The 27,869-nt window shown below is 43.7% G+C and overlaps 1 protein-coding gene across 3 annotated transcripts; it reads left to right on the top strand.

Moving 5' to 3' along the window:
• The first annotated feature begins 138 nt into the window (after window positions 1-138).
• On the top strand, window positions 139-27,869 carry mta3 (metastasis associated 1 family, member 3). Of its 3 annotated transcripts, none has more exons than XM_030773838.1 (19): window positions 139-274; window positions 2,096-2,163; window positions 4,381-4,474; window positions 6,765-6,891; window positions 8,381-8,444; window positions 8,734-8,851; window positions 10,899-11,001; window positions 11,514-11,613; window positions 11,866-12,054; window positions 13,626-13,700; window positions 13,996-14,054; window positions 14,214-14,335; window positions 15,406-15,563; window positions 16,363-16,585; window positions 21,496-21,588; window positions 21,924-22,106; window positions 22,229-22,260; window positions 22,489-22,613; window positions 27,704-27,869. In XM_030773838.1, exons 1-19 carry the CDS (start codon window positions 247-249, stop codon window positions 27,867-27,869), a joined length of 2,127 nt encoding a protein of 708 aa, XP_030629698.1. In that variant the 5' UTR covers window positions 139-246. The 3 variants fall into 3 exon arrangements, with proteins under 3 accessions (XP_030629698.1, XP_030629699.1, XP_030629700.1); XM_030773839.1 differs by having other exon boundaries at window positions 21,924-22,088; window positions 22,492-22,613; XM_030773840.1 differs by lacking the exons at window positions 11,866-12,054; window positions 21,496-21,588; window positions 21,924-22,106; ... (1 more) ...; window positions 22,489-22,613; window positions 27,704-27,869 and having other exon boundaries at window positions 16,363-16,648.

The following is a 27,869-nucleotide window of genomic DNA, read 5'->3' on the forward strand; positions in this document are numbered from 1 at the left end:
GGCGTGTGAGTTACTGTATTGTACTGTGAATCTTAGGAGGGGGGCTTCTTTAAAGAAAAAAAAAACATATATATATTTACATAGCTATATATTTCCCGCTCGCCTTTTGGATCACCCCCCACATTTGCAGCCTTTTAATCTAGAGTGATTTGCATTGGTCGCTGGATTAGAACATCTTTTTTGATCTATTTATTTATCTTTGTTTTAGTTTATGGTTTGGTGTTTTAACACGCCAGGAGGGCAGAAATGGCGGCCAACATGTACCGGGTCGGAGGTATGTCAGTCTGGGTTTTTGAACAAACCGAGGCACGGATACCGCTGCAAAAACATAATAAGGGCATGCTTTAATTTTGCTTGCAATAAGATAACAGACTATTCTCCCACTATGTGACTGTATGTGTAGGGCTAGCGGAGCCGGAGAAAACGGGGATTGAAAATATTTGGAAAAGAGATATGGGTCAGGCCTCTCTGAGCTATCTTAGCCGTATTAGCTTTGTAGCAAGCTAGCTAGCATTTTCTTGCTGTAGCTAACTAGCTGATTCAGAAACATTTTTTCAACCTGAAAATTCACACGCGTGTTCTCATATAGATTACGTTAGTTAGGAATGCTTTCATCGGCAGTTTTGTTTAGCCTGTTATGTGAAACGACGAACAGAACGTTTGTCGCCGAGATACTTCTTTGTGACCATTTGTCTTCTTTTTGGCACATTTCCATTACTTACGGCTTCTCATTTGGCTTCTGAGGTAGAAAGCTAGTTTACTATGCCCGCTATGTTGCTAGTTTCTTATCTCAGGTTTGTTGTAATTTACCTCATGCACATCCTATGCGATAACATTTTACTTTGCGTTATTGTTTGTATGTACCTATTTGTTGTAGCCAGTCTACCTTATGTTAATCAGTGCACTAGATAAACGCATTAGCAGGCTACTAAGTTTAGCCCCCTATATGCCACGGTATCCGACATTGTTTCATGGCGTCGTTATGCAGCGGCGTTTTCCCAAACACTTCTTTTTCTCTTCAAATAAATAGTTTGTTCGCTACAACAGAAAAGAGGGCACAAAGTATTGATTCCATCATAAGCAACATAACACAAAGATTTAGTAAATGCCTTTGGTCCTTCTTGTTCTTTTATAATGTAGTGATTCACACACCTTGATAGTACAATGTATCGGAATGTGCTCATGTGATGCGTTCTATCATGGGGTTACCGTAACACATAAAAATTCTATCTTTATTTCTTTAATGTTTTTAGATTTTGCTCCTGGTGTTATACACAGTATAACGCAGTAGTATTCAGTCTAGAATGCGTAAGCTTCATGTAGCCCGAACTAAAATGAAAACAACTTAGTGTGACGACTGGTGTTGGTCGTGGGAGGATATTATTTAGATCCGTGGTTATGTTGGCAAGAACAGACTGACGTTGCCCCCTAATTTTGTAGTTTTGGTTATGTTTTGGTAAATACCTTTGGGTGCTCATATTTGTTCGCTTGCGGTTAGGATTTTTTTCTTTCTTGTAAATAACATAGGCTAAACAGAGATAGAACAGGCCTAAAACTTCCTTACAGCAGAGGTGAGGGGGTCTCGCTTTTCTGGCAGTTAGTGGTTGCGGTGGCGCAGTTTCTCTTTAACCTGATAAAATAAACAGGGACAGTATCCTGCTGCGAGGCAAAGTCGTGCGATTCCGAAGTCATCCTGGACAGTATGCTTTACCACGTGTAGTGCACTCAACTTTGTCGTGTTCTTTGTATGCAAGCGAATCTTCTATGCAGTGTTCCAACTGAACATCATATATTCTGTGCATGCTGACATAATCTACAGTCCTGCGGGCTTTCAAACTAAAATGGTCCATCTTGTTCTTTCATAGTGTAGTGATTCACACACCTTGATAGTACAATATCAAATTTAAAAATGTGATATTGTAAAAATTTAAAGACTGAAGTCCACAATTTATCCTTAAGCCACATTTCTGCTAAAGTGCCCTTATGTTGTATATGGTAAACAAATGGGTTTTTTTTTTTCAACTCTGATAATAGTTTCAGTTGGTCTTTGAAGAAACACATTATTTTACCCCCCCCCTTTTTTTTTCAACTTCAGATTATGTCTTCTTTGAGAATTCTTCAAGCAACCCTTACCTGATTAGAAGAATAGAAGAACTGAACAAGGTAATGTACCTGGGGTGGGACTGGGTGATGGAGTTGCAGGATGGAAGGCCGTCATCTCATGTTAAATGGGGGTTTTAAGAACTACATTCCCTTCACCACAGAAAAACAAAGTCAAGCCACCTTCCCTGAGGGCAAATAACTAGAATTTCAGAATTTACCTTCAGACCTTTTGTATAACTTTGCCCTCAACAAGGTTTTTTTTTTTTTTCTCTCAGTGGTTGTGTTGTGGTTGTCTCTATTAAATACACATGAATGCTTTGTGAAGAAAGTGACAAAAAAATAAGCTAATCTCAAAGTCATGTCACGTATATAGTCAAACCATGCAGTTTACCAATATCCTGGAGTGGCCTACTTGTCAAAGAAATCTAGATAGGATTCATTTATTTAATGGAGGAGTTCTTTTGGTAACACAATACAAGGCGACAGGTGTTAAAACCTGCAACTGTCGTTACCATGACGACAGACAGGTGACTGAGCACATGCACGCTTATGTCTGTGTGATTGCACGATGTTGTTCGGGCTTAATGCGAATCCTACGCGCGGAGACAGCGACACCTCAGCGTTCAGATGTGTTAATCAGGGACATTTATCAGACTAACCCAAAGAGAAATATGATCTGTCATCTACACACTATCCAAAAGGCCAAATCCCCCATGGCTGCATATGATATCAGAACGTCTGTGTGTAATGTATTTATGTACAACCTTTCCTTGTATCTGTATGTTCTTAAGATGGTTTTTTTATTCACCCTTGTTTCAGGCGTGTTTTTCTCCTCTCTCTCTCTCTCTCCCTCCCTCTCTCTCTCTCTCTCTCTCTCTTTTGGTTACTCCTTTTGAAAACTAATTTCCTCAAGGTTTCGTTCACTTGCCCCCCCCCCCCCCCCCCCACCCCCCAATTTCTCACTCTTGCGTGCTTTTTTTTCCACAGTCAAAAAATCAGTGTCAAAAGGCTTTATCTAGGGCAGAATTTTCTTCTCCATCAATCCATTTCTTCTTGACATGACTGAGCTCTTGGCATGTCCTGTCGTATCAAAGGATTCACTTGTCCAACAAAATTAATGAGCTGGCATTGCAAGTTATCCTGCACTGGCCTTGAAAAGGGCCCTTTTTTTTTTTTTTTTTTTTTGTCCTTACTGCACATGAAGGCAATTTCCCTTCCGCGGTCAAAAGGAGCTGATTTCTTTTTATTTTCTATTCATTTATTTCTTTTTTTTATCAGGCCAATTCATGTGTCCTTAGATGGATGGATATAAAGGTAATTTCTGTAACAATAGAGTGCACTGGAGGGCTTTTTTGTCGTGTCAACTCAACAAAAGGACAGAATGCTGGGTAATCACACACATGGGGTTAAGCTCCGCTGACTAATGTCTCAAGGGAAATTAAAGAGGTGTGTGTGTGTGTGTTTTGGGGGGGGGGTGTTGTAAGACACACATGTACCCACACCCACAATACGTTTACTTTGAATGTTTCATCCTAATGACCTCATGTATACGCAGCAAGCTAACAGGCATTGCTGTTGGAAAACTTTTTTTTCCTTTTTTTTTTCAGCATGCACTTTCTCAGTGACTGTTTTTCATTTCGAGTGATCTTAATCAATATTTCCACTGAGACCTTTTGCTTTTCTCTGTCTTCTTGTCTCTTGTGTGTTTTTTTTTTGTTTCCATGCACTCATGTCTCACTTCCTGCATCATGCTTTGCCTTCTACTTTTCCCTTACGAGCTTGAATGGTGGTTGTAAATGTGTTTGTTTTCTGCAGTTTGTTCAGTGTCTGAGGAGGCTAATCCAACCCCAGACAAAACGCGATTACAATGCACCACATGCTCAAACAACAATGATACAGATGCTTAATCAACTTAAGTCAATTAACACATCAATGGGTTATGGAATTCCTCTGTACAGGCTTCTTTCTGTGTTGTTGTTGTACCTGTTTTATTGCTGAATTTCATCAAGCGAGTGTGTCCTCTCACAAGTGCAGCCTGAGTGACATGTTTGAATCAGTCAATTGGTGTGTTCAGGGTGTTTTTTTTTTTTTTTTTTCTTTCTCCCCCTTCTATTTTGTTTTTTTTTCGGGTTTGAAGCCAGTGCAGACTCAAATGAGCATTCTCACAGTATTGATTATGGAGGTGTTATGTTCTCTTTTTCCCCCCGGGGAGCGCAGGAGAGTGTGTGAGTGTGAAGTTGCGCTCTGAAGGTGACCCCTGTCTCTCACTCGTTACAGACGGCGAGTGGAAACGTGGAGGCTAAGGTGGTCTGCTTCTACAGGAGACGAGACATCTCGCACAGCCTGATCCAGTTGGCCGACAAACACGCGAGTGAGTCTGTGTGTGTGTGTGTGTGTGTGTGTGTCTGTGTGTGTGTGTGTGTGTGCGCGCGCGAGTGTCTGTGTGAATCGTCTGTACAGATCCTAGGTTATGTGTATGTGATTATATATCTGTGGAAGCTGAATAGTGGAAACTGAATGTGTGTTTGTCTCTGTTTGCATACTGTATGTTGTTGGTCTCAGAAGCTGTGTGTGAATGTCTGTATGTGTGTTTCAGTGGGGTAAAGCTGTGATCTGTGATGAGTTACTGGACGACTTATTGTACAGCAGGGTTTCCTAACTCGCGTATCAGGGCACACGTTACAGAAGCTGGTCATCTTCTAAACATTGTTTTCAAGGATGTTTGGAGATCATGACAGTGTTGAAAGTTTAGTGTTGCGTTACTCTTTAATTTGATTACCTTCATGGAAATCTTTAGGAGGGTTGTAAAAAGTCAACTGATTAAATATATAACTTCTGTGAATTTTATGTCAGGGTGTGTTGTTGTTAAGCAAACTCAATATAAAAGATTGATGTGGTATTTTTCCTTTCAGTTTTATTTGTTTAATGCTCTTTATTATGGATGAAGTCACAAAGGACCGCCAGAGAATCCCGGCACTGTTTTTCTTTTCTTCTAAATAAGAATGAAAAGAGAGAGCATATGGAGAGCACTTGGGCAGATTTAAAGTAACCAGACATCTGCCTATGCTTAATCGTTTTGTTAAAGAGCCGTGGTTTTCCAGGGGTGTTTCTGATCTCTGCTCTCTCATCTGACTGGATCAAGCAATTGCTGAATGTATGTTAGAAGCCCTCCACACCGTTCATTACATTTATAGATATTGATGACTATCTGAATAATTGGTGACGTGTCAGAGTAGTCGATCATCCACTCAGGAGAGTCTTTACAGCTTTTCAGACGCTCAGATCTTGTTTTTTTAAATGAAATGGACAGTTTAAAACAGGTTGAACAGAGCAGGCGACAACTGGCATGGTGTACAGTAGATTGGGTAAAGACGACAGAAGTGAGAGTCAGTCGTCTGTAAACGCCACCTGCTACGCACACCCTCATGTGTGCCAAGCATGAAGATCAACACTGTCATAAATGAGATCCATCACAGATTAACTGTGTGACTTTCCAGCGGACTCCTATGATTATCAGTACCGGCTAATAAATGCCCATTATCATTGATAAAAGGTAATGTGTAAGACAGTAGGTTTCAACATTAGTTCCATAATACGGTGCGTCGGTGGCTATAGCTCACAGAGTACGTATTCGGATAGTGCTGTGGGGTTTACACCTCATAGAGGACATATTTGGATTGTAATGTGGGGTCATAGCTTATGGAATATGTATTCGGATTGTGATGTGGGTTTACACCTCGTAGAGTACATATTCGGATTGTGATGTGGGTTTACACCTCGTAGAGTACATATTCGGATTGTGATGTGGGTTTACACCTCATAGAATATGTATTCGGATTGTGATGTGGGGTCATAGCTCATAGAATATGTATTCGGATTGTGATGTGGATCATCCACTCTGAGGTTATGAAAAATGATACGCCTACTGGTGTCTGGTAAACCCACAGAAATGTGTGGCGTGCAACATTTTATGCTAATAAAAAGAGCTATTTCCCTGAAAAATCAATCTGTCGGAGGTGTGACAGATTTCTGTGGAATACATCATTTTGCTTAGATCCATTAAAGCGTCTCTGCTTGTCAACACACACCCGAAATAATGGGTTATTTTTTCATTTCAGCTGGTGAGTAGTCAGCCGTGAAAAATTAAGACTCGTGTTCATTCCTAGAAATAGTAATATCAATATTTTACCTGACAAACAGTTAGACTTGATTGTTAGGTGAATTGCATGGGTTTGTGTGCTTTATCTGTATGTTTGTGGTCTCATCTTCAGCCTGTATGCTCTGTGAAATTTGATCTGTGTAGTTTGTGTATGCCTGTGCACTTACTCATTTTGTGTATTGATGACTTTCCTTTGTCGTCAGCGGTCTATTAGCCTACTAGAATGTTCTCTGGTTCATACATGTGCATTTCCTTTCTTTGTGTGTGTGTTTGTATTAGAGGGAGTTTGTATACACAGGCTTTCTTCCTAAAGTGTGTGTGTGTGTGTGTGTGTGTGGGTGCGTATGATCTGTGGGTGTGCTAATGGCTTGTTGTATTGGCCTGAGGAGGTTTCTCTGTTGCGTGTTGCCAGTCTTTAACAGTGTGTTTGTCTCTCTCTCTCTCTCTCTCTCTCTCTCTGTGTTTGTCTCTGTGTGTGTGTGTGTGTGGGTGTGTGTTGCAGAGGACCTGGAGGAGGAAAGAGAGAGCCCGTCAGAGCCTGAGCTTACAGAGAAACAGAAACACCAGCTCCGCCACAGAGAGCTCTTCCTCTCCCGACAGTACGAATCCCTCCCTGCCACGCACATCAGGTAAAAAACACGCACAGGCGCACACACACACACACACACACACACACACACACACACACACAAATCAGGTAAAAAACACACACACACGCACAACTGCCACACACATCAGGTAAAATACACATAAACACACACATCAGGTAAAAAAAACACATACACACACATGCACAACTGCCATATACATCAGGTAAAACACACACACACACACAAAATCAGCAAAGAGCAGAAGGGTCAGGGAGAGGACCAGCTGATTTATTTTCATTAACACAACATTAACAGTGAAAGTTCCTGGCATGTTTGACAGTATTTTTCCCCCATGGCCTCCCAGGCCCGCGCATTAGCATACCGATCCCTTACCAGCTCATCCGAGGCAAGAAGCCGAGCGCACGAGCACCGATTGATATTCAGTCAGCTGGACTCTGGTCCGTTAGTGCCGAACTAGAACACATGCCCGTTACTCCTGCAGATCTTGGAACCGTGATAAGATTTTCCTTCATTAGACCTCACTTACTTACTTACTTACTTACTTGGCTCCGATAGCCTCTCCAGGGGTGTGTATGACTGATTTGTCTGTGCTGCTGAGTTCTTCGGGGCTTCACAAGGGTCCAGAGACGCCGCAGTGCTAAGAACATCAGCGATCTTTACCGAGCGCCGCAGTCTTTTCCGCTGAGTGCCAGCCAGGTCAAAGTAACAACAGCCTCACTTTGCACTTCAAGATTGATGGTGCTCTCTGAAGAAAAGACAGCATCAGTCCTGCGCTCTCTCTCCTCTCCTTCATCAGCGCGTCTTTTTTTAGTCTAGTCTTTTTTTGTTTTGTTTTGTTTTGTTTTGACTGCTTTGGAGCAAACTGAACAGTCTTGACTGGCCAGATGGCCCTCACATGAAGCAGTCGTTAATGTGAAATGAAGATGTGTAGGCATGACGTCATCACGCACGGCCAAGGACACGTGCCGCGCGACACGCGTGATAACAGCCCACTAAGGTGTTGTTTCGTGTGCCGGTATGCTGGTGTCTGGTTCCTCTCCCGCCGATGCATGCGCACAGACACACACACACACACACACAAACGCACACAAAACCAGAGGAGCACCCTGTGATGTCCAGTGCTATTACGTTTTGTCGTTGGCTCCTCCCAATCCATTTTTGCGGCCTCTCCCCCCCCCCCCCTTTCTCTCCTTCCCTCCACTGTCAATTAATTTCTCATCACCTGCCCTCCCCCATCATTTCTCTCACCTGGCTGTGCTCCTCTCACCTTTTCTTCTCAGTTCATTCCTTCTCTCTCACTCACACGTTCCTCTGTAATCTGGCACCTAATATCATTTCCCCTCTCAACTTTCCTGAGTGGTGGGGATTGGGGAGATGAGGGTCAGGACAAGGATGGGTTATGTAGGACACTGCGCTCCCACGGCGTTGGGTGTGTGTCTGAACTCCTCTCTCTCCGTGTCTCTGTGTGTGTGTGTGTGTGTGTGTGTGTGTGTGTTTTCTCTGACAGGGGAAAATGCAGCGTTGCCCTCCTGAACGAGACTGAAGCTGTACTCTCCTACCTGGAGAAAGAGGTAAGCGTGTTTGTTTCGGATGCTGCTCTATAATTGGTCCAGTGCAGTGTTTCTCAGTTCAAGTCCTGGAGACCCACACAATGACAAGATTTCAATAGCACCACTCTTTCTTACCTGATTCTACTCATCAGATGCCTGGTGGTAAAACTGGACAAATCAGATGTTTCAGTGCAGGGCAAGAATGAAAATATACCGTTAAATGCAGTGAAGTTATGGAGGCTGGGTGACCTTAAAGTTCTTTCTCTCGCTTTTTTTTTTTTTTTTTCTTTCTTTCTTCTCCGTCTCTCAGGACACCTTCTTTTACTCATTGGTGTATGATCCCACACAAAAGACCCTGCTCGCAGACAAAGGGGAGATCCGTGTTGGCCCCCGCTTTCAGGCTGACGTTCCCGACATGTTACAGGAGGGTAGGTCTCTATCTCACACACACACACACACACACACATGCACACTCTCGCTAAAAAAATCATTATAGAGTCACACTCTGGCATTAGTTTGATTCATTTCACTGATGTGAATGGTGCATTCACATTTTACCTTTTTTGAGCTGCAGATTCCTTTTAATCTCATAGGAGTGAGAGGGAGAAAGGACCTCATGTAACTAAACTGAGCGTTGAGTAGTAGTCCAGAAGCTTCACACTAAAGGAACTGAAAGGTGATTTGTTTGATATTGGGCAGCGGGGCTTGTTTCCTCTGCTTGATCGGAAGAGGTAGGGAGTCTTTTGCTGCCTGTTGGGCCCTTTCAAAATGTCATGACTTGTGGCCATTGGAGCGTCTCAGAAGGAACCGTGTAAATTACTGTATCGTCAACTCCGATCGGTCAAGTGTGAAATTACACCTGCGTGAGCCCCTAACCGTAACCAGCTTTTTCTCAGAAGTCCGACTTCACCAACATTCTCTTTAAGAATGCTTTATACTCGTTTGTTATAGCATCCCGTTCACGTCGGTATCGACTTCCACCTGTTTCTTTCAGAACTAATCTAAACCGTTTTAGTTTTTAAATTGCAGGGTGTAGCTAACACAGTGTCAGTAATGTGGCAATAAGGTTATGTTAGCGCGCGTTTTCCTTTTTGCTAGCGAAATGTTAGTTCACATTTACGCCCACTGACCGCTGTAATCCATAGTGTACGTAAATCTGGTTTGTTTGAGATTGGACATTTTGCGCGTGAGGTATGTGAATGTTTACCATTGTTAGCCTGTCGAATACTGCTTTGCTGCTCCTTGAGTCTTAACTAAGTTACGTTTTAACTCATCTCTGCAGATGTTAGCCGTAGCTGGTCGTTTGAACACGTGTCTGGTGTGCGTGGAGTTTTATCGGAGTCTCTTTTTAGTTCACGTCCGCGAACGTCGGCCGTCGTTAGCTTCGTAGAGCACGGTTCGGGCGTCTTTGATGTATTTGTTCCCATGTTCGTTGTGACATGTCGCGTTATGTTTCAGTCCTAGGCCCAGGTTTGAGCGACGAGGAGACAGAGGGATGGGATGAAAATGTGTGTGTGAGAGAGAGAGAGAGAGAGAACGTGGTGTTATTGACAGTGATTCACAGTCTATCTTTAAATGCACTGAAAGCTGGGTTGAGGGGGCTGTGTGTTATTTCACTCCCTGCTGGCGCTGCTTCGATCTCCAGGCTGCTAGCCCTCACTATGTGACTTTGAGTTGTAGAAGATTAGGAACTGCATGCGCACGCACAGAATATAAAAAAAAAAACCCTGTTTTTTATGTCCTCATTTTATCCGCTTTTCACAGCATATTTCTCGTTCACCTTAAGGCTGTTTCCTTCCTCTCTTTGTTCTTGTCTCTCTCCCCCCCCCCCACCACCCTTTTTTTTTTTTAAGAGTGAACAGGGTACTGAGGGTCACTTTCTTGCATCCGCGGTGATGAGTCCTCTCATCGAGCACTGAGACGCTGCTTTGATGGTCGTCGACGGCGTTCATCACGAATCAGTTGTTTTCGCTCCCCGTGTTTCTCGGTGTTGATGTATTTGTTCATTTCCGCCGTTGCCGTGGTTACCGGTTGCCGTGGTTTTTGCCCTAACCCTCCGGCGGTTAAGCGTGCGGTACCAGGCTGGGTCGTTACCCAGCGGGCAGTAACCCCGCTATGGCAGGGAAAAGTCTTTAAATTAAAGCGTAAATAATCAATGCGGAACAGTTCCCTCCAGAGGCTTGGACTGATCTCCAAAGAATGTTTCTCTTGAGTGAATTTCCTCTCCCTCTCCTCACAATTGAGGAACTCAGTCTTCCTATTCTTTTACGCGCAAGTCTCGGCTGACTCAGGCTTCGACTCGCTTCATTTTAAAACGGATGTGCATTACTGCGGTCCACCTCGACTATTTTGAGAAGTTCTTATTTTTAATTAGAAATTTAATTTGTGTCTGTGGGCTCCTTCTCTTGATTCTGAGATGACCATATGATTCTGATTTTCTCTCTCTCTCTCTCTCTCTCTCTCACCCTCTCTCAGGGGAACCTGATGACCGAGACCAATCCAAACTGGAGGTGAAGATGTGGGATCCCGAGTGCCCACTGACCAACAAGCAGATAGACCAGTTCTTAGTGGTGGCCAGGTATGCCTTTGACCTTTGACATTTGACCTCTGCCCGTTCACAGATAGGAAAATGAGGGGGGGGGGTCTCGGCCCCAGCGTGACCGTTGGCCGTCACATGTAGTTATAGTACAGCTCCACTGTTTACCGTTTCTCGATACTCTTGCCCCGGGCAGCGAGGTCCCGTGTTTTGTATCTGTTTACCTAAGTTACCGTTATGTTTAACTCAATTTAAAAATATTTAGATAATGTCCTCCTCCTTATTTGACGTGCAGTACAACTTTACATGATGGTTTTGCCAAAAGAAGCGGTACATATAAAACAGTGTAAATATAATGATAAGCAGTGACAGGAAAAGGGCTTTTTAAAGTCTGATTAAAAGTAACCGGAGAAATGAGCCTGTTAATGGCGTATGGGAAAGAGGGAGCGAGTACCGTGCTTATAAATGGGATATTATTTGTGGTGATGGAAACGTAGACTTTGGTGATAGCGTCGTTAATGATGATGATGATGATGATGATGTGCTCTGTACAGGGCGGTGGGGACGTTTGCTCGAGCGCTGGACTGCAGCAGCTCCGTCAGACAGCCCAGTTTACACATGAGCGCAGCCGCCGCGTCCCGAGACATCACGCTGGTAAACGCACCCCTCCACCCCCTGTTTTACACCCCCCCCCCCCCCCCCCCCCCCGCCCGGCCACCAGAGCCTCTTCGAACCCCCTTAACACTCAGAAAAGGACAACACTCCAAAAACAGAATGATTTCCTTGTGCCTTTAACATAAATGATCTCAAATGATAAGTCCGTTTACAAGTCAGACATACCCTGACTGCCTTTTTTTTTTTCTTTTTTCTCTCTCTCTCTCTCTCTCTCTCTCTCTATCGGGGTAGTTCCACGCCATGGACACCCTCCACAGGCACGGTTATGACCTCTCCAGCGCTCTCAGTGTGCTGGTGCCTCAGGGCGGGCCGGTGCTTTGCAGGGACGAGATGGAGGAGTGGAGCTCGTCAGAGGCCAACCTGTTTGAGGAGGCCCTGGAGAAATATGGCAAGGACTTCAACGACATCCGACAAGACTTTGTAAGTGAAAAGTCAGATCTGTGTTTCCACCACCGATGCGCTCGGCGGCCGTGTGCCTCTGCAGGAAAAGACGGTAGTGTCAGGAAGTGGACAGAGGGGGGAGAAATTGCTTTAGCGGTGAGTGAAAGGGATGCTCGAGGGCGATGCTCGGACGCGAATGAAAATCAACTGAACTGCTCTTGGACCGATCTGAAGGAAAACCCAGGAGGCTTTGAACGGATGACTAACAAGCAAAAGCTGTTTTCGAAACTCATCCGGTCTGAAAATTGTGCTCTAAGCCGGTACATAGAGAAAGGGATCCCTCAAAAGACACTCGGTCTATCACGCTCTCGTTTTTGTTCTTTCTTTTGCTGTGTCTTGCTTTCTTTCTCTCTCTCTCTCTCTCTCTCTCTCTCTCTCTCTCTCTCTCACTCACTCACTCTCTTACTCTGGATTATTGAAAAGAGAGTGCCTGGAGTTTGGCGAGACTGCCCTTGCCTGTCGGGGTCTCAGGCTTAATCAAGTCCGTCTGGCTGATCAGCGCTGTGGTGATGAGTGCGCTCTCCACACACACACACACACACTGAATATGTACTCACAGGGACAGACTTCTCCCTCCAGGACACAGACTCAGGGACTCTGGGTTCACACTCAGGGGGCAAAGCTTTATAATTCCCCCTGATGGAGAATAAAAGAGAGGAAATGTAGCCAAAACGCCGGTACTTTAACGGTACTGATGAAGCCTTCTCTGGAGTCTCTGCTGAGAGAGCCTTTCACTCTACCCAAACAAGGCAATCAGACCAGGCTTAATTGCTCCTGGTCTCCCGAGAGAAAGAAAGAAAAAACAAAAAGAAAGAAAAACACTCCAAAGCTGAGGCTCATGTGTAGCTCGTGCTGTTTACGCGCGAGTTTAGAGTCGATTTCTCCGTTCTGTACGTGGCCTCATCGTCCGCGCTCTCTGCTCTCTCTGCTCAGGACCCCTCTGTGTTCGTTTTTAGCATCTCCGTGGCGATGGTTTTGGGCGGCGGTTCACGCAGGCACGCATCAGAATATCCGCGATTGCTTTTAACGTGTCTCGTCCGGAAAACAGGTGCTCATGAATAATCAGGGTTTTGCGTTTGCCCGGGGCTTGGGCCGTTCTCAGAATATATGCCCCATAAACAGAGAAACTAAAAGCATTCCTTGGCTCCTGGTTTAGAGTTCGAGAGCTCTCCCAGAGTGGAGCATTAGCTTAAACAGCCAGGGCATGCAGTTGTTTCATTTGAGTTTACATTTTTTTTTTTTTATCTTTATCTCTCTTGGTTTCTCATCTCTCTCTCTCTCTCTCTCTCTCTCACACACACACACACACACAGTCTTCTTTCTCTTCTCCCTCCCTCTGTCTTTGTTTAACACACACAGTCTGTCTCCCCTCTTGCGCACTCTCTCTCTCTCTTTGTTTCACATAATCCTCTCTGTGTCTGTTTTTTGTTGTTGTTGTTGTTGTTGTTGTTGTTGTCGTTGTCGTTGTTGTCGTTGTCATTGTCATTGTTTTGTTTTCCCACCTGCTCACACACTGTGACATTTTCATTCTTGCTCCTGTTTGTTTATAGCTGCCATGGAAATCTCTGACCAGCATCATTGAGTATTACTACATGTGGAAGACCACAGACAGATATGTACAGCAGGTGAGTGCACACACACACACACACACACACAAACACACACAAAGACATATACACACAGAGTTTTGTCTTTGGCTTCTCAAAGGTTCTCATCTGCATTTTGTATTGTATACTATATGAAACAACACACAGAGTATCAGACGTGCTGTAAATTTCATTCCTCTCTATTGTCTGAGTGCTAATATTTACCTCTTATTGAAGTCCTTGTTCTTTTTTTTGTCATTAGTTTAACAGTGCGTTTAGGATGCATCATTTCCCTTCGTGGTTAATTGTTTGTTTGTTTGTTTTAATTGAATAGAAGCGACTGAAGGCAGCTGAAGCAGAGAGTAAACTGAAGCAGGTTTACATCCCCACATAGTAAGTGTTACTTGTTCACTCACCAGCGCAGCGAGTGCAATCACTTTTTTTTCCCCCCTCACATACCTCCAGGCATCTCACGCTCTCAGCCTGTCATAATGTATCAATTAATAATAAATCATGATGCTGAGACATTGTGTTTTAATGTCCCCTCCGCAGTAATAAGCCCAACCCCAACCAAATCTCCGTCAGCAACGGAAAGATGGCCACCATGAACGGAGCGGCCGGCCCGGGTGGTTACCACGCGGCCGGGGGTGGGCGGGCATGCGAAAGCTGCTTCGGTGAGTGCTCCTAAAACCCTCTTCAGATCGTTAGAGTGAGCAGGTGGAGACGGGCAGATTCACTTGTTTTCCCCTCCGTCACCCCTGGTGAAGGCACCCCAGGAATTGTGCAATCAATTGGTCCAGGAATGACTGCAAGGGGGAAGCTATTTTTCCCATTCGTTTTCCGATCCAATCAATGGATGAGCCTCTGTGCTCCTTATCCCAAAGCAATGATTCCCAAGGACGACCGGCCCGCGTTATTCGGGTATTCAGCGGCAGATCAAAGCGATCAAGACACTTAACAACACGAAATCCACGAGTTCATGCCAAGAACACCTCTCCCATATCTTCGCTTTCGTTACAGAGATACATGGTTACGGAGATACATGTGGATATTTGTTGCTTAGAGATATAAAATGGTGTTTTTTACGAATGGCTCGATGGATGGATGGATGGTTGGATGGATGACTGAGTAGGTGCATGGATGAGTGAATGAATGAGTGGATGGATGGATGGATGAATGAATGAATGAGTAGATGGATGGATGAGTGGATGGATGGATGAATGAATGAGTGGATGGATGAATGAATGAGTGGATGGATGGATGGATGGATGGATGGATGAATGAATGAGTGGATGGATGGATGGATGAATGAATGAATGAGTGGATGGATGGATGGCTGGTTGGATGAAGTGATTGGTAGCGACATTGCATTTTGGGAGAAGCTTTTGGATGCCTGCGTGGTCCAGTGCCCATAGCTCGGCCAAGCGTGTGTGTGGTGTGCGTGCGTGTGTGTGTGGTGTGCGTGCGTGTGTGTGTGGTGTGCGTGTGTGTGTGTGTGCGCGTGTGCGTGTGTGTGGTGTGCGTGCGTGTGGTGTGTGTGCGTGCGTGTGTGTGTGCGCGTGTGTGTTTCTGAACGTGTGTGTTTTGTTCCACAGCCATGCAGTCTCCTCAGTGGTACTCTTGTGTGTGCGTGTGTGTGCGCGTGTGCGTGCGTGTGCGTGTGCGTGTGTGCGCGTGTGTGCGTGCGTGTGTGCGTGTGCGTGTGTGTGTGTGTGTTTCTGAACGTGTGTGTTTTGTTCCACAGCCATGCAGTCTCCTCAGTGGTACTCTTGGGGTCCTCCGAACATGCAGTGTCGTCTCTGTGTGTCCTGTTGGATGTATTGGAAAAAGTACGGTGGCCTAAAGATGCCAAGCAGAGCCGAGGGTGCTGAGGAGAAGACCCCGCCGAGCCCCGCCCCCAACGTAAGCCTTCTGCTCTCCCATTGAAGAATTATAAACAGAGATAATATGTTACCATGTCAACAGCTTTGTAAAGCAGTGAGTGGAATGAAACATCAGCTCGGTCCCTCTTGAGAGACGGAAATGAGTTGATTAGCCGAAAGTGAGAATCTCATTCATCTGTCAATTTAAGGGCAGTCTGAGAGACACGGGAGAGAAATCACTCAAGGATTATCTTAACGATAGTCAACTTCAACTCTTCGTGGCTGGAATCATTTGCTGCTCTGAAAAAATCCATTTCTTTCCCTCCGCTGTCTCTCTCTCTCTCTCCCTCTTTCCCTGTCTCTCTCTCTCTCTCTCCCTGTCTCTCTCTCTCTCCCTCCCTCCCTCCCTGTCTCTCATGTGTTTCATTTTCTATCTTTATTTTCCTCTCCAACTTAATTTTTTTCCTTTTTTCCCCCTATCTTCATCTCTTTCTATGTCTTTTATTTCAAAATTTCCCCCCCCCCCCCAATCACGTGTTTCATTTTCAATCTTCATTTCCACCTATCTTCATCTCTTTTTTTTTTTTCCTCTTTCATTTCAAAATTTCTGTCTCTCTCTCTCTCTCTCTCTCTCTCTCTCTGTCTCCCTCTCTCTCTCTGTCTCCCTCTCTCCCTGTCTCTCTCTCCCTGTCTCTCTCTCTCTGTCTCTCTCTCTCTGTCTCTCTCTCTCTGTCTCTCTCTCTCTCTCTCTCCCTGTCTCTCTCTCTCTCTCTCTCTCTCCCTCTCCCTGTCTCTCTCTCTCTCTCTCTCTGTCTCTCTCTCTGTCTGTCTGTCCGTAGGAACCGCGGTCACGTACTCACGGTCCCCGCCAGTCCTCCCACATGGTCCCGGTGCGAAACAGCGGCAGCCCCAAATCCTCCATGAGGACCAAGCAGGCCTTTCTGCTCCAGGCCACGCGCCTCACCAAGCTCGCGCGTCACATGTGCCGCGACGTCATCAGGCTGCGCCGGGCCGCGCGCCGCCCCTTTGTGCCCATTAACTGTGGCGCCATAAAGGCGGAGTGTAAGAGCTCTTTAAATTCCTAACTTCAATCTCACACATGCGTGCGCGCGGACACACACACACACACACACACACTCGCTCACAAACATACATCTTCACCATCTTGCTCTGCTCCTCTCCCCTGCACCCCCCCCCCCCCCCCCCCCCCCCATCCTCCACATCTCGCTGCCATTCTCTCCCCCCCCCCCCCCTTCCATTTTTTCTGTCTTTTACTGTTTTTATTATTATTATTGTTATTATTATATTATTATTTTGGTTTTTTGTATTCTCCCCACCCCGTTTCCAATAAAGACTGCCTGTCCTCCATAATTTTGCGTTTTAATCATCTTTTCAGTTGTTTTGGAGTTTTTTTTCCCTGGTTTTTTTTTTCTGCTCTTAGTTTTCGTTTGTCTTTTTTTAAAAAAAATTTTATTTTATTTTGGGGCTCACTTTTTTTTTTTTAAATGGTTTAAATATTTTGAGAAGCCAGTGTAAGTTTAAACTGAAAAACAAGCACACGCGTCTCCGCAGTGGTGATAATGTTTTTTTTTGTTTTTTGTTGTTTTTTTTTTTATGCACAAACCAATACGAGTGGAGTGGATCTGAACAATTGACTCCATCAGCTCAGCAGTAGATCTTAGTACTGTTTGACATGCTTAGCATAGTATGAACTTTATATTTACCAAAACGAGATAAAATTAGAAATAGATTTAACGAGTATTTTGCCTACAAAAAAAAAAAAAAAAAGCTATATTTTGCACACCCCACGGTGGTACGGAGAGTTGAAACAGGTTGGTAAAATGAAGTACGTTTTAGTTTGGATTTGCCTTTCTTGTAAACCACACCTTTTTGTAGCTGCGATAAGCTCCATCTCACTGCAGATATCGCTGTCGGCTGTCATTCGCTTTGGGTCTGGTGTGACGGACAAATGCGCGATTACTGATACTGTAATTGAAGGGGGTGAGATGTGTCAGCTTTATTATTTTTAAGGGGAAGATGTTGCAATCTGATGGCATAGAGTGCATTTACCAGTGCGGCCTGTGAGAGACTGAGTAATTACAGAGAAAGGCACGGAAGAGGTTGGCTTACGTCAGCTGTGGATTGGCGTACCCTTGATATAAGTAGTAGGTGTAGATCTGTTTCCAAAGGAACTGCTTTTTCGCTCAGTTTATCAAGGTTAGCTTACGGAAAAGGTGAACAGGAGGAAATGAACAGATTTATTCAGGTAGGAGTGTGGTTGTGTGTGTGTGTGTGTGTGTTTGTGCATGCGTGCATGTGTGTGCTTTTCAAAACACCACCTTATGCGTTGACCATCAATTTTATACATACATGAAGGACATAGTGCTTTACAAGATACTTTAAGAATAATTTTAAAAAAAAAGTAACATCTATATGAATTGACTGATTTTTATTGATAGATGTGGTAGCAAGTCTAGGAAGACTAGCAAATGACCTTTATTAAATACAACACTATGCAGAGAACGCAAGTACTTTTAGATTCATTTATGTACAAACCCTTATGGCCTTGAGTCTACAGTCTATCAATCTCTTTGCTGTCACTACCTCTATATCATGATAAAATGAAAAAAAAAAAAGCCTGACGAACCTCTTCTGTCATAGTTTTAAACTCCTGTCTTACGGATTCATACAGTCAACATTTTGGTTATTTGACAAGTTAATGAGGCAGCTTTGTGATTTTCTTCAAGTGGCTCTGGAAAGTTTGAAATGAAACACCGGACAGTTGTCAGTGGGTGGTAGATCTAGGTAGAGTGCTTAAAAAAACAGTAAAGCCCAGTGAATAATTTAAGATTGTGTTCCGAGACTAATTAAAAGCGAAACAAACTTTATCACTTTAGGAGAAATCGCCTGTACTTTTGGAGAGTTTTTTAAAAACCAGTGAGTTACAGAACCAGGCGATCTGTGTTTATGTTGTTTGCAAATCTTGGCAGGAGTCGTTATCGACAGAGTGGTGAGGCTCTCGTTTGTCTTTGTAATTAGATAATGAAAAGGCTCAGGAGTGAAGGAGCCCCACTCTTTCTCCGAGAAACTTTTGGCCTCTCCTAAACTCAGAGATGGATACAACACCATGAATCAAAAAGTTTGGAGCCAAAACTCACAGATTGGCTCCAGGCTATTGGGAGTGGGTGGAGAGGGGAGGGGAGGGGGGGGGGGGTGATTGCTGACAGTTACCAGTTGTAGACCATTAGTGTGTGTGTGTGTGTGCGCGTGTGTGTGTGTGTGTCTCGTAGGGGAATTCCGATCAAGTTAGTGTGGGAAATACTCATACGAAATGTGTGTATTTAATTCCTATTTCTAATTTTCTAGTTCTTTCATCCTAGAAGTTTGTGCATTAAGCTGAAGTCATCTCCTCTGACAAATGATCCTATAAAAACAGCAAGTCGATGGTAGTGATTAATTTGGACATTACAGCCACAGGCCGTGAGGTTCAGTTGACTGGACTGGAGATGTATTCGAAACAGAGAAGATGAGAGTGAAGAAAAAGAGAGAGGGCGTTGGCTTCCACAGCCCTGACCTCTTGACCTTTCCCTTCAGTCGGTCATGAAGAAGTTGGTGGCAGTTGCTGTCATGGTGCCCAGGCCTGCATCTCAGGCCGATTAGATCTGTATGTGGGTATTTTATTGAGAATGCAAATCAGAGAGCTTCTTCCGCCACGGGTCGAGTGCTGTATCGGGTGGACAGCTACCCTATTGGCTTAGCCCCCTTCAGTGGCCCCGCCCTTAACGCCGGTCAAGATGTTTCAGAGTTAGAACGTCATTGGCCCCTGAATTAGCAGTTGGGTGGTTTGACTTTTAGATCAAGGTGCTGTTCAAAGGTGTAAACCTGTGCTGTTCAAACAGACGTTGAAAAAAAAAACATTTGAATATAAAACAGCGGCATCACATATCTATCGTCAAAGTAATCAGATCAGGGACAGTTATACGGTGCAAATCCATTCCTTAGGTCATGTCCAATTTACTCCACATCCTTCCCATAATTCCAAGAAATAATTAAAAACACACAAACAAACAAATAACGAACTTGGAGTACTTGGATAGTGGTTAAGCCAGGTCACCAGCTTAGTGTATACAGGGGTCTGGGATTTACAGAACTTTTTCGTGGGAAAAGAATTCTTCAAAATGCCATTCCTAAATAGGTCTGGTGGTCTCTCCTCAAGGAAGTACATTCTCATGTTGTTTGTCACTCTGTCACTCTCCTTCGATGTCCTGAATCACAGCCAATCATAGTCGTCGTTGTCTTTTCTTTTTTTTTTTGCTCTCTTGTCTTGCCCCTCCCACCATTTGCATTCCTCCATGCTATGCTTCCATTCCACCCCTTGTATTTGCCTCTGAGGGGGTGTGTCTGTATGTGCCCCTCCCATAAGAAGACATTCTGAAAAAAAAAAAAAACAGGGCCTCCAACAAGCATGCTCTTTTTTGCTCGTTTCCTTTTTCTCTTGTTTAAACTTTTTTTTTTTTTTGCTTTATTTCTTTGTGTGAATGTCCTGTGGGCAACCAAAAAAAAAAAAAAAGAGAAAGAAAGAAAAAAAAAAAAACCACAAATAAAAATCATGGCTGAAACCATCTTATCTGAGTCCTTGTAGTTTCATGTGTCTTGTGTACCTGTCCATCACTCTGTCACAATCACACCAGTAGGCCGAACTGAGAGTCAATCATATGAGGCCCCACCTCCACTGACAGCATGAGCTCTGCCCCCCCTGCCATTTTGTTCTGTGTATGCCTTCACTGAATGTGTGTGAGAGTGCATGTCTGTGTGTTTGTGTGTGTGGTTGTGCACATATGCATTTCACTCATATGAATTATCCTTGAGAGTGACAGCAAGCCACACCCACCTACCCCCCACCCCACCCCAAAACACTTTGTCAAGACCGGCTCTGTAGTTTTTCAAGCATACCCCTCAGATAATAGCTCTTACCTGCTGAATATAAACAGGGGAAAGGCTGGTAAGAGACCTAAGAATGTTCAGTAAATTGAGAACTGCTCAAAGTAACATCTTGACAATATCAAGACATGAAAGATCCTTACTAGTATTTAAATGTCATTGCTTCAAGTCTGGCCACTGTTACAGTTTTCACTGACACCATAAAAAAATGTTACAACACAAAATATTAATGTAGAGAAAAACCTTGGTTCCCCACAAAAAAACTGAACAAGTTCTGGACGTACTGTTGCAGACAGAGCTGTGGTTTCAAGACTAATTTTAATTGGGTCCATTGCACTCACTTAGGATTCATAGAACAATATCTTTTTTTTAAAAAAAAAAATCACAAACCAATCCTAATATACCATAATTCAAAACATCTTCATTTTCCTAGTCTGAGGAAGGTGAGAACAAATTGTACAAGTAAGGTTGTGTTCTGTATTTATGGGCAACACCAGAAAACAGCTCAGCCGATGACAGTCCTCCCAAAAGATGCATCATCCTGGGAGAGAATAGATTGATTGTCTTCAAGGCGTATCTTTGTGGTCCATTTGCTGGAGCAATGAGGGGAATTGTCCTGAAGAGTGGTCTCCGTATCTCTCTGGTTTTAATGAATTTTTCAATGGGCTCAAAGGGGAGAGGCAGGAACTCTTTAATGGGGTACATCATGGTCAAATCAATGTGGTGTAATTCAGGGTGAGAATATGTTGGCTTTGCCCCCAAAGAAACTTGCAGTGCAGTGCAAATGTGATTTGACTTTGATGTCTCAGTTAGGATCTCTTGGCAAACCACTATGCTGCAGCTAGTGAGATATTAGTCTCTGTGGGGTGCTGTCTCACTCGGGCATCCATCATACTGATCTATTCTACACTGCCAGTTGTGAGTCTTGGTGTGTGTGTGTGTGAGAGAGAAAGTATTTTCAACTTGCTGCAGCTCGCTGACCAGGCCCTGTCTCTCTGTGTGTGTGTGTGTGCGTGTGTGTGTGTGTGCAGATATGATCCGGGTGTCTGAAGGAATGGCAGGCCGGCCGTCTAGGCCAAGACCCTCCCAAAGGAGCACGCTCACTAGTGTCCTGCAGTTCTTGGGTGAGACGCATGAACGCATGGAAAACATCTGACTTCGTGTCTAAAACAAAATGTCTTAACTCCAGTCCTGAGCAACCCATGTGTCAATCCGTCTTCAACCCAAGCTTAGCGCTGCGACACTCCTGATTCAGCTGATATACAAATCAGTGCTGTTGAATGATTGAGTAATTACAGAACTTTTCTGTAAGTACTGGTCTTAATCTTTTTTTTTTTTTTTTAAAGAAGAAATGCAGTGGCTTTCTCATGACTGGAGTTGGTAAAGTGTAATTTAGATGTTAATTTGTGAAACCTCTGAGAGAAGGTTGGGGACTTAAAAGCCTGTTTGATCCTCTCAGAGTCACGTCCAGCGCCCCACATCCCGCGGGCTCACCGTACCCTTGGTCTGCAAATCCAACCCCCACGCCGCCTGCTCTCTTCCCTGCCCAGCCACGGGCCGCTCGGCATGCTGGGAAAACGCAGCTACCACCATCACAGCAGGGCAGAGGCACCAGAGAGGAGAGGCAATGCCCCAGGACAAGGTGATCGAGCACACACACATACACATACACATACACATACATCTGAGATATTTATTTTCATAATGTAGCGTTTGTTATATAAGTTTGTTTTCGATAAATGCTTTGTTCTCCTTTCATTACAGATAACCCAGGCCATGTGGTGGGGCCTTCTCTGGTAAGCACTATATCTTGATGTCAGCGCGTTGAGTTTTGGCTTAGATCAGAACAGGCTGAGTACAGATACCCATACTTGAGAAAAGATTCCATCCGTCTAAGCAAAGAATACAGTAATAATAGCCTTAATAATATTACTCAAAGCAATGATTCTCATGATTTAGACGTTTTATGCAAATGTTCCAAGTTCAGCAGTTTGAACAGTATGTGCTCCCCTCTCCCCCCCCAGCAGCATAACGGACGCACTAGCGTCAGCGGTAACCTGCGAGCCAGTGGTATGATGCTTCGCAAACGACGGCCAAACTGGATCGATGCACCAGACGACAGTTTTTTTCTGGTGTCCCGCGAGACCAGGTAGGCATAGCCAGTGTCCCAAGCACACGTGCATGTTCCTCTGATCAGGCCGTTCTTCTGATTCATCTCGAGCTTAAAGCGATTTAGAGCGAGAGACGTCAGCTTCGGCGTCGTTTTGCTTCTCTGAAGGTGATACATCGAAGAGCACAGCCCGGGCAGATCATGGTATGAGATGTCGCTCAGACCAGGACAAACGGTGGGGGGCGACACCCGTTAAGCCTTTTTTTTTTTTTTGATTGGCACCTGTTGTGATTATCCGTAGAAATAGCATGAACATTTTGATTAAATATGGCTCGTCGTGAGTCAGCCTTTGCTTAACGAACAGTGGCAGATCCCAGTGATACACACTGCACATGTGGAATTAGCGAATTGGTCACAGACACAAACGTCGAGTCACAGTTGAAAATGTTTGAGCCTGAGCTGCGTAAACTAGGTCAGCCCTATTTTACAGGACACAGGCGCTGTCCGTGACAAAGTCATTTTAATTATCAGTGCCTTGTGTGTGTGCGTGTGTGTGTGTGTGAGAGAGAGAGAGAGAGAGAGAGGTGGCGGTCTTTACATCCAGTGTTGAATTCATTTTGGGAATGACAAAGTACAGCACCTGGTGTGCTGGAATTAACCTTGTGAGCAAAGCAGTCTTGTCTCACTCCATTAGTTCTGTTGAGAGTGAAGTTCACTTTTACCCAGACGATGACTTAGACTCCTCAGGTAACCCTACTATACAGCTATACACACACACATAGAACTTACTAAATAGAGACACACAAAAATACAATGTAAAAACATCTATGGGAATCCTCTTAAACATAAGCACTTAAATGATAAACACCACTCTGAGAGGACATAAAATATTTACATATATTGAGAGAACCACTCAAAGTAACATCCTGTTGTTAATATTTGCTTGCTATTTTCTGTAATGGGGAGGAGTTTGGGGTCTAGCCCCCTCCCCCTCTCTTCTCTCCATCACCATGGCACCGTGGCTCAGTCGAAAGGGGAAAGATTGGCTTGTTATCCACGGCCATTTGTGAGTGAATAAAGATGCAATCTGGAAGGATCAAGGGCTCCAGATTTTTTTTTTTAATGGTTTCGTTTTAATATCTCCTTGATTCTATGCTGTACATCTTAATGCTCATGATTCATTCCCCTAATTACGATATTACAGGGCTTTCTGCGCTCAGTTGCAATGTATTGTGGAATTAAAAAAACAAACAAACATATTTTGGCCTTAAACAGCCCATATCTTTTGATTCTTGGGCCTTATGTAAAACAATACTAAAATGACCGTTTATGGAACCAAATGTTTTTTTGAGGAATCTAGGGGCACAGGGATTTTTTTGTTTGTTTTTTTTTGTTTTTGTTTTTGTTTTTGTTTTGGGTGCCGCATTTAATAGTGCGTCACAGTATGTTTGAGACTTCCTGTGAGTGACTGGCTGCTTGTTTTATTTCAGTGATGCAGCCGTTAGACATCTGCTCATGGTAAGTGCAGAATGCCCACACACACACACACACACACACACACACGTGCACGCAAGCACACACCCACACACATACACATGCACACATACACACATGCACGTATATACACATACACACACACACACACGCGCGCACACACACACACACACACTACACATACCACACATACACATGCTTTAGCTTACCTGTGGAGTCTTAACATCACTCTGGTGGTTTTTACTTGACTCACCTGGATTGGCATTAGACTATCCTGCACAATATAATATGCATCATCTCCCCGTCTGGCAGATAGAATTTCAGAAACATCTGTGCGGTATAAATTTACATCGCTCTCACTGGACAAGGCTGACTGACCGATATCACTCGTGTCTTAATTCATGACGGATACCCACCTGCTCAGGACAAATGATCAGCCACTTGACAGGAAGTGTTTAGTTCTTTATAAGGGCATTCAATTCTTCATAGTTTTTTTTTTTTTGTTGTTGTCGTTGTTCATTTGGAGCAAAGACAAGGGCGATGTGAAGCCAGAGCCACTTGTGAGAAATCAAAGCTGGAAGGACACTGGCGGGAAAAAAAAAAAAAAAAGGCTTCTCCATTAACACCACGTCCGAATGAGGCATGACTGCTCTAGTCGCCTCTGTGCCCCGAGCACTGGAGCGGACGTGGGGCTAAATTTAGAGCCCCCCCTCTTCTGAAGGATTAACCTTTATCTGGGCCGTACAGCCAAAGATATATGAAAGCCGGTGTGAGGCAGTCATGTTTTACATCTTCATACAAGCAAAAAAAAACAAAAACTGTTCTGATATCATGAACAGGAACTGGGAGCAATAACCACTAATATTATCATCATTGCTGCGACCGCTGTTTTAAATGTGCATGTCGAATAAAGTGCCTGTTAGGTAAATGGAAACCACATTTATGAAAGAGTTTGTGTGTGAGCGTGTGTCTGTGTGTTAATACATATGAAATAGAGCTTAGTGGAGGTAGCTTAAATGAAAGAACAAAATTATTCATGCAAGATTCTCTGTCTCTTCGATTTCATTTGATAGTGAGAGTATAGATATAGAACAAGGAATTCAGCATTTGAATATAAATGTTGTACTAGCAGCGAACAGGATAAATGCTTTTAGTTTAATTTCATTATTGCCATAGCAGGCAAAACTGCCTTGAATTTGTTACGACGCTATTTTACCAACAGCCATTATATGTTAACAATACTGATGTACTTTGCGTTTGAACGAACTTTAATATCATAGCAATTTGGAGGATGGTGTTGAAACAGCTAAGATATGCATCGCTTACAAAAAAAAGTAAAAAACAAATGTTCTTTTAAGTATTGACACATCATCAACGTAGAAGTTTAGTAAATATGCCCATTTGTGCTTGTAGATTGTTTACGTTATGTTTACATTAGAGACTGTAAACACACACACACACGCACACACACACACACACACACACACACACTCACACACACATACACACTCACACACACACACACACACACACACACACACACACACACACACACACATACATGCACATAGCTTCCATTAAAATGAATGTTGATTTGCTGCTTGATGTCCAGATCATGGCTTCCTCATTACAGCCAATCTAGTCGCAGCCGAGAGGAAGGCGTCTGTCAGCTACATACATTTTATGTGAACATGAGACCTGGGCTATTGGTCTATTTCTCTCATTATTCAGAACACACTCTCACCATCTCGCATGAAATGATATCATCAGTCTTCACTATTATATGTGTAATCCATTCTATGGTATAATATTCAGGAAGACTCAATGAATCAAGCGTGCTTTTGTTTAGAGGCACCATGCAAAAAAAAACCTCAAAATAGAGATGTGCATGCCTGCTGTGTTTACTATTTTACTGTGAGTGAAATATATTTTCACACAATGGGAAGGAGAAGAAGGGAGCGGGCATGCATATGCTTGTAAGCTGTTTCTTTGGCACATTGTACCATCCCTCTTCCATCTTGACTTCTCTACATCTCTCCCAATGTTCTCACCTCCTACCAGAAATGTGTGTGGAAACAGCGTTTTCGTTAAGTTGTAGGGGTAATTGAATCAACAGATGCACGGGTTCGTGGCGTAGTTATGTTCAGACACTGAGATTTGAAGGGAGAAAGCTTCAAATCACGTCTCATTTCAGACTTTGGTGTACGTTGTCACAACAACAACAACAACAACAACAACAACAACAACAAAAAAGCCGGACTCATTTTATGAGGAAATTTTGTGATTAGAACGTAATCCCTATTCTACTCTTGGCTTTACCTCAATTAGTTTTAAAAGAAACATATTGATTTATGAACAATCGGCACTCTATTGTTTGTCTCGGTTTGCAAGGCGTGTTCGATTGTCTCTTGATTTAGACAGAGGGAGCGGGTTTCTCCCAAGGGAGAGGAATTAACATGTAGTTGGTAATGGAGTTTTCTGAGGGTTAGAAGGACACAAATGCTCCATGTCAAGATAACACAACACCCACATTAGCTAACGTTAATTTAATAACAGCCTGTCAGAACAAATGGGGATGATTTATATGTTTTTATTAAGCTGCCACAGGGAGTCAAAAAATACCTTATTTAACCTTCCAACTGGGAGTGGACAAACACCAACTCAAAATTTAGCTTCCAGAGTGGAAGCGTGGACAGGCATCCTATTGCTTCATCCCCTTGGAGAAAAGAATTAATGACGCCTAAGAAGGTTCTGGAAAATAATAAGAGAGCTATTGGACATCGAATTTAAAAAGGACCTGGGTGATAATGTATTTGATGTGTCTGACAGATTGAGCCCTGTCCCAAGATTCCTCTACGGCTCTTTTTATTTTTGTCCTTTTCTACTTAAGTTACCTAAATGGGTTGGGCTAAAGCCGCACAGACATTATACGAATGCTCTATAGTGACCGCAGTGCTTATCCATTCAGTTACGATAAGAGCAAGTTCACGGGGAAAGGGCGCATTGAAGACTATTGGGACAAGACCGGTCCTTCAACCCGAGGCGAATAAATACCCCTTAATCCCAGGTCTGGTTTTCCGTCTGAGCGTTGTTTTGGGGCTAAATTATGATTTGTCTCTGATGCACTGCAGGCTCTCATCACTTCTCATGTCTAAACGTTTTGTTTCCAGGAACATATGACCTTTGCTGTAATGCGATGGTAGTATTTGTTTTAGTGCCCTCCACTTCTGTGAAATGAATAAACGAACCATAGTGTAAAGATTAGGTTTTGACACCTTAACCTTGAGAGATTTCTCTTCTCTGTTATCTTGACCGTAAGTGTTCTTTTTTCAGTACTCTGAAAAGAATAAACCAATGAAATTGGATGAAATGCAGGATTTAAAAAGAAGTTATGGCATTTTTCTATGGAATCAGGAACCTCTGGCATTTTCTACACAATCAGGAACTTCAGTTTAAATCTTCTTTGTCCAGACAAATGTTTAAAGTAGCACAAAATGGACAAAATTGGTTTGCTTCCTCATCTGGGGTTGTTTGAGTAATAGGCTATACTCTAACTTTGTTACTTAACATGGGAAGTAAACTGACACTGTGAGTGAATGTTGATGAGGTCGCATCCTTTTTTTTTGCTGTCACAGGAAAGCCAGGAGGCTGTTGTCTCGTTCCCAATTAAGAAGAGCCTGTAGGCAACCCTGTGAGCAAATCAACCTGCGCAGGGTTCCCCAGGGACCGGCGCAGGGGCCTGTCCTAGCTCCCCCTCATCCTAGTCTACGGATGCGAGGACCAATCGTCATCCATGACTGA

The sequence above is a fragment of the Chanos chanos genome, chromosome 5 (assembly GCF_902362185.1).
Source record: "Chanos chanos chromosome 5, fChaCha1.1, whole genome shotgun sequence".
Lineage (NCBI taxonomy): Eukaryota > Metazoa > Chordata > Actinopteri > Gonorynchiformes > Chanidae > Chanos > Chanos chanos.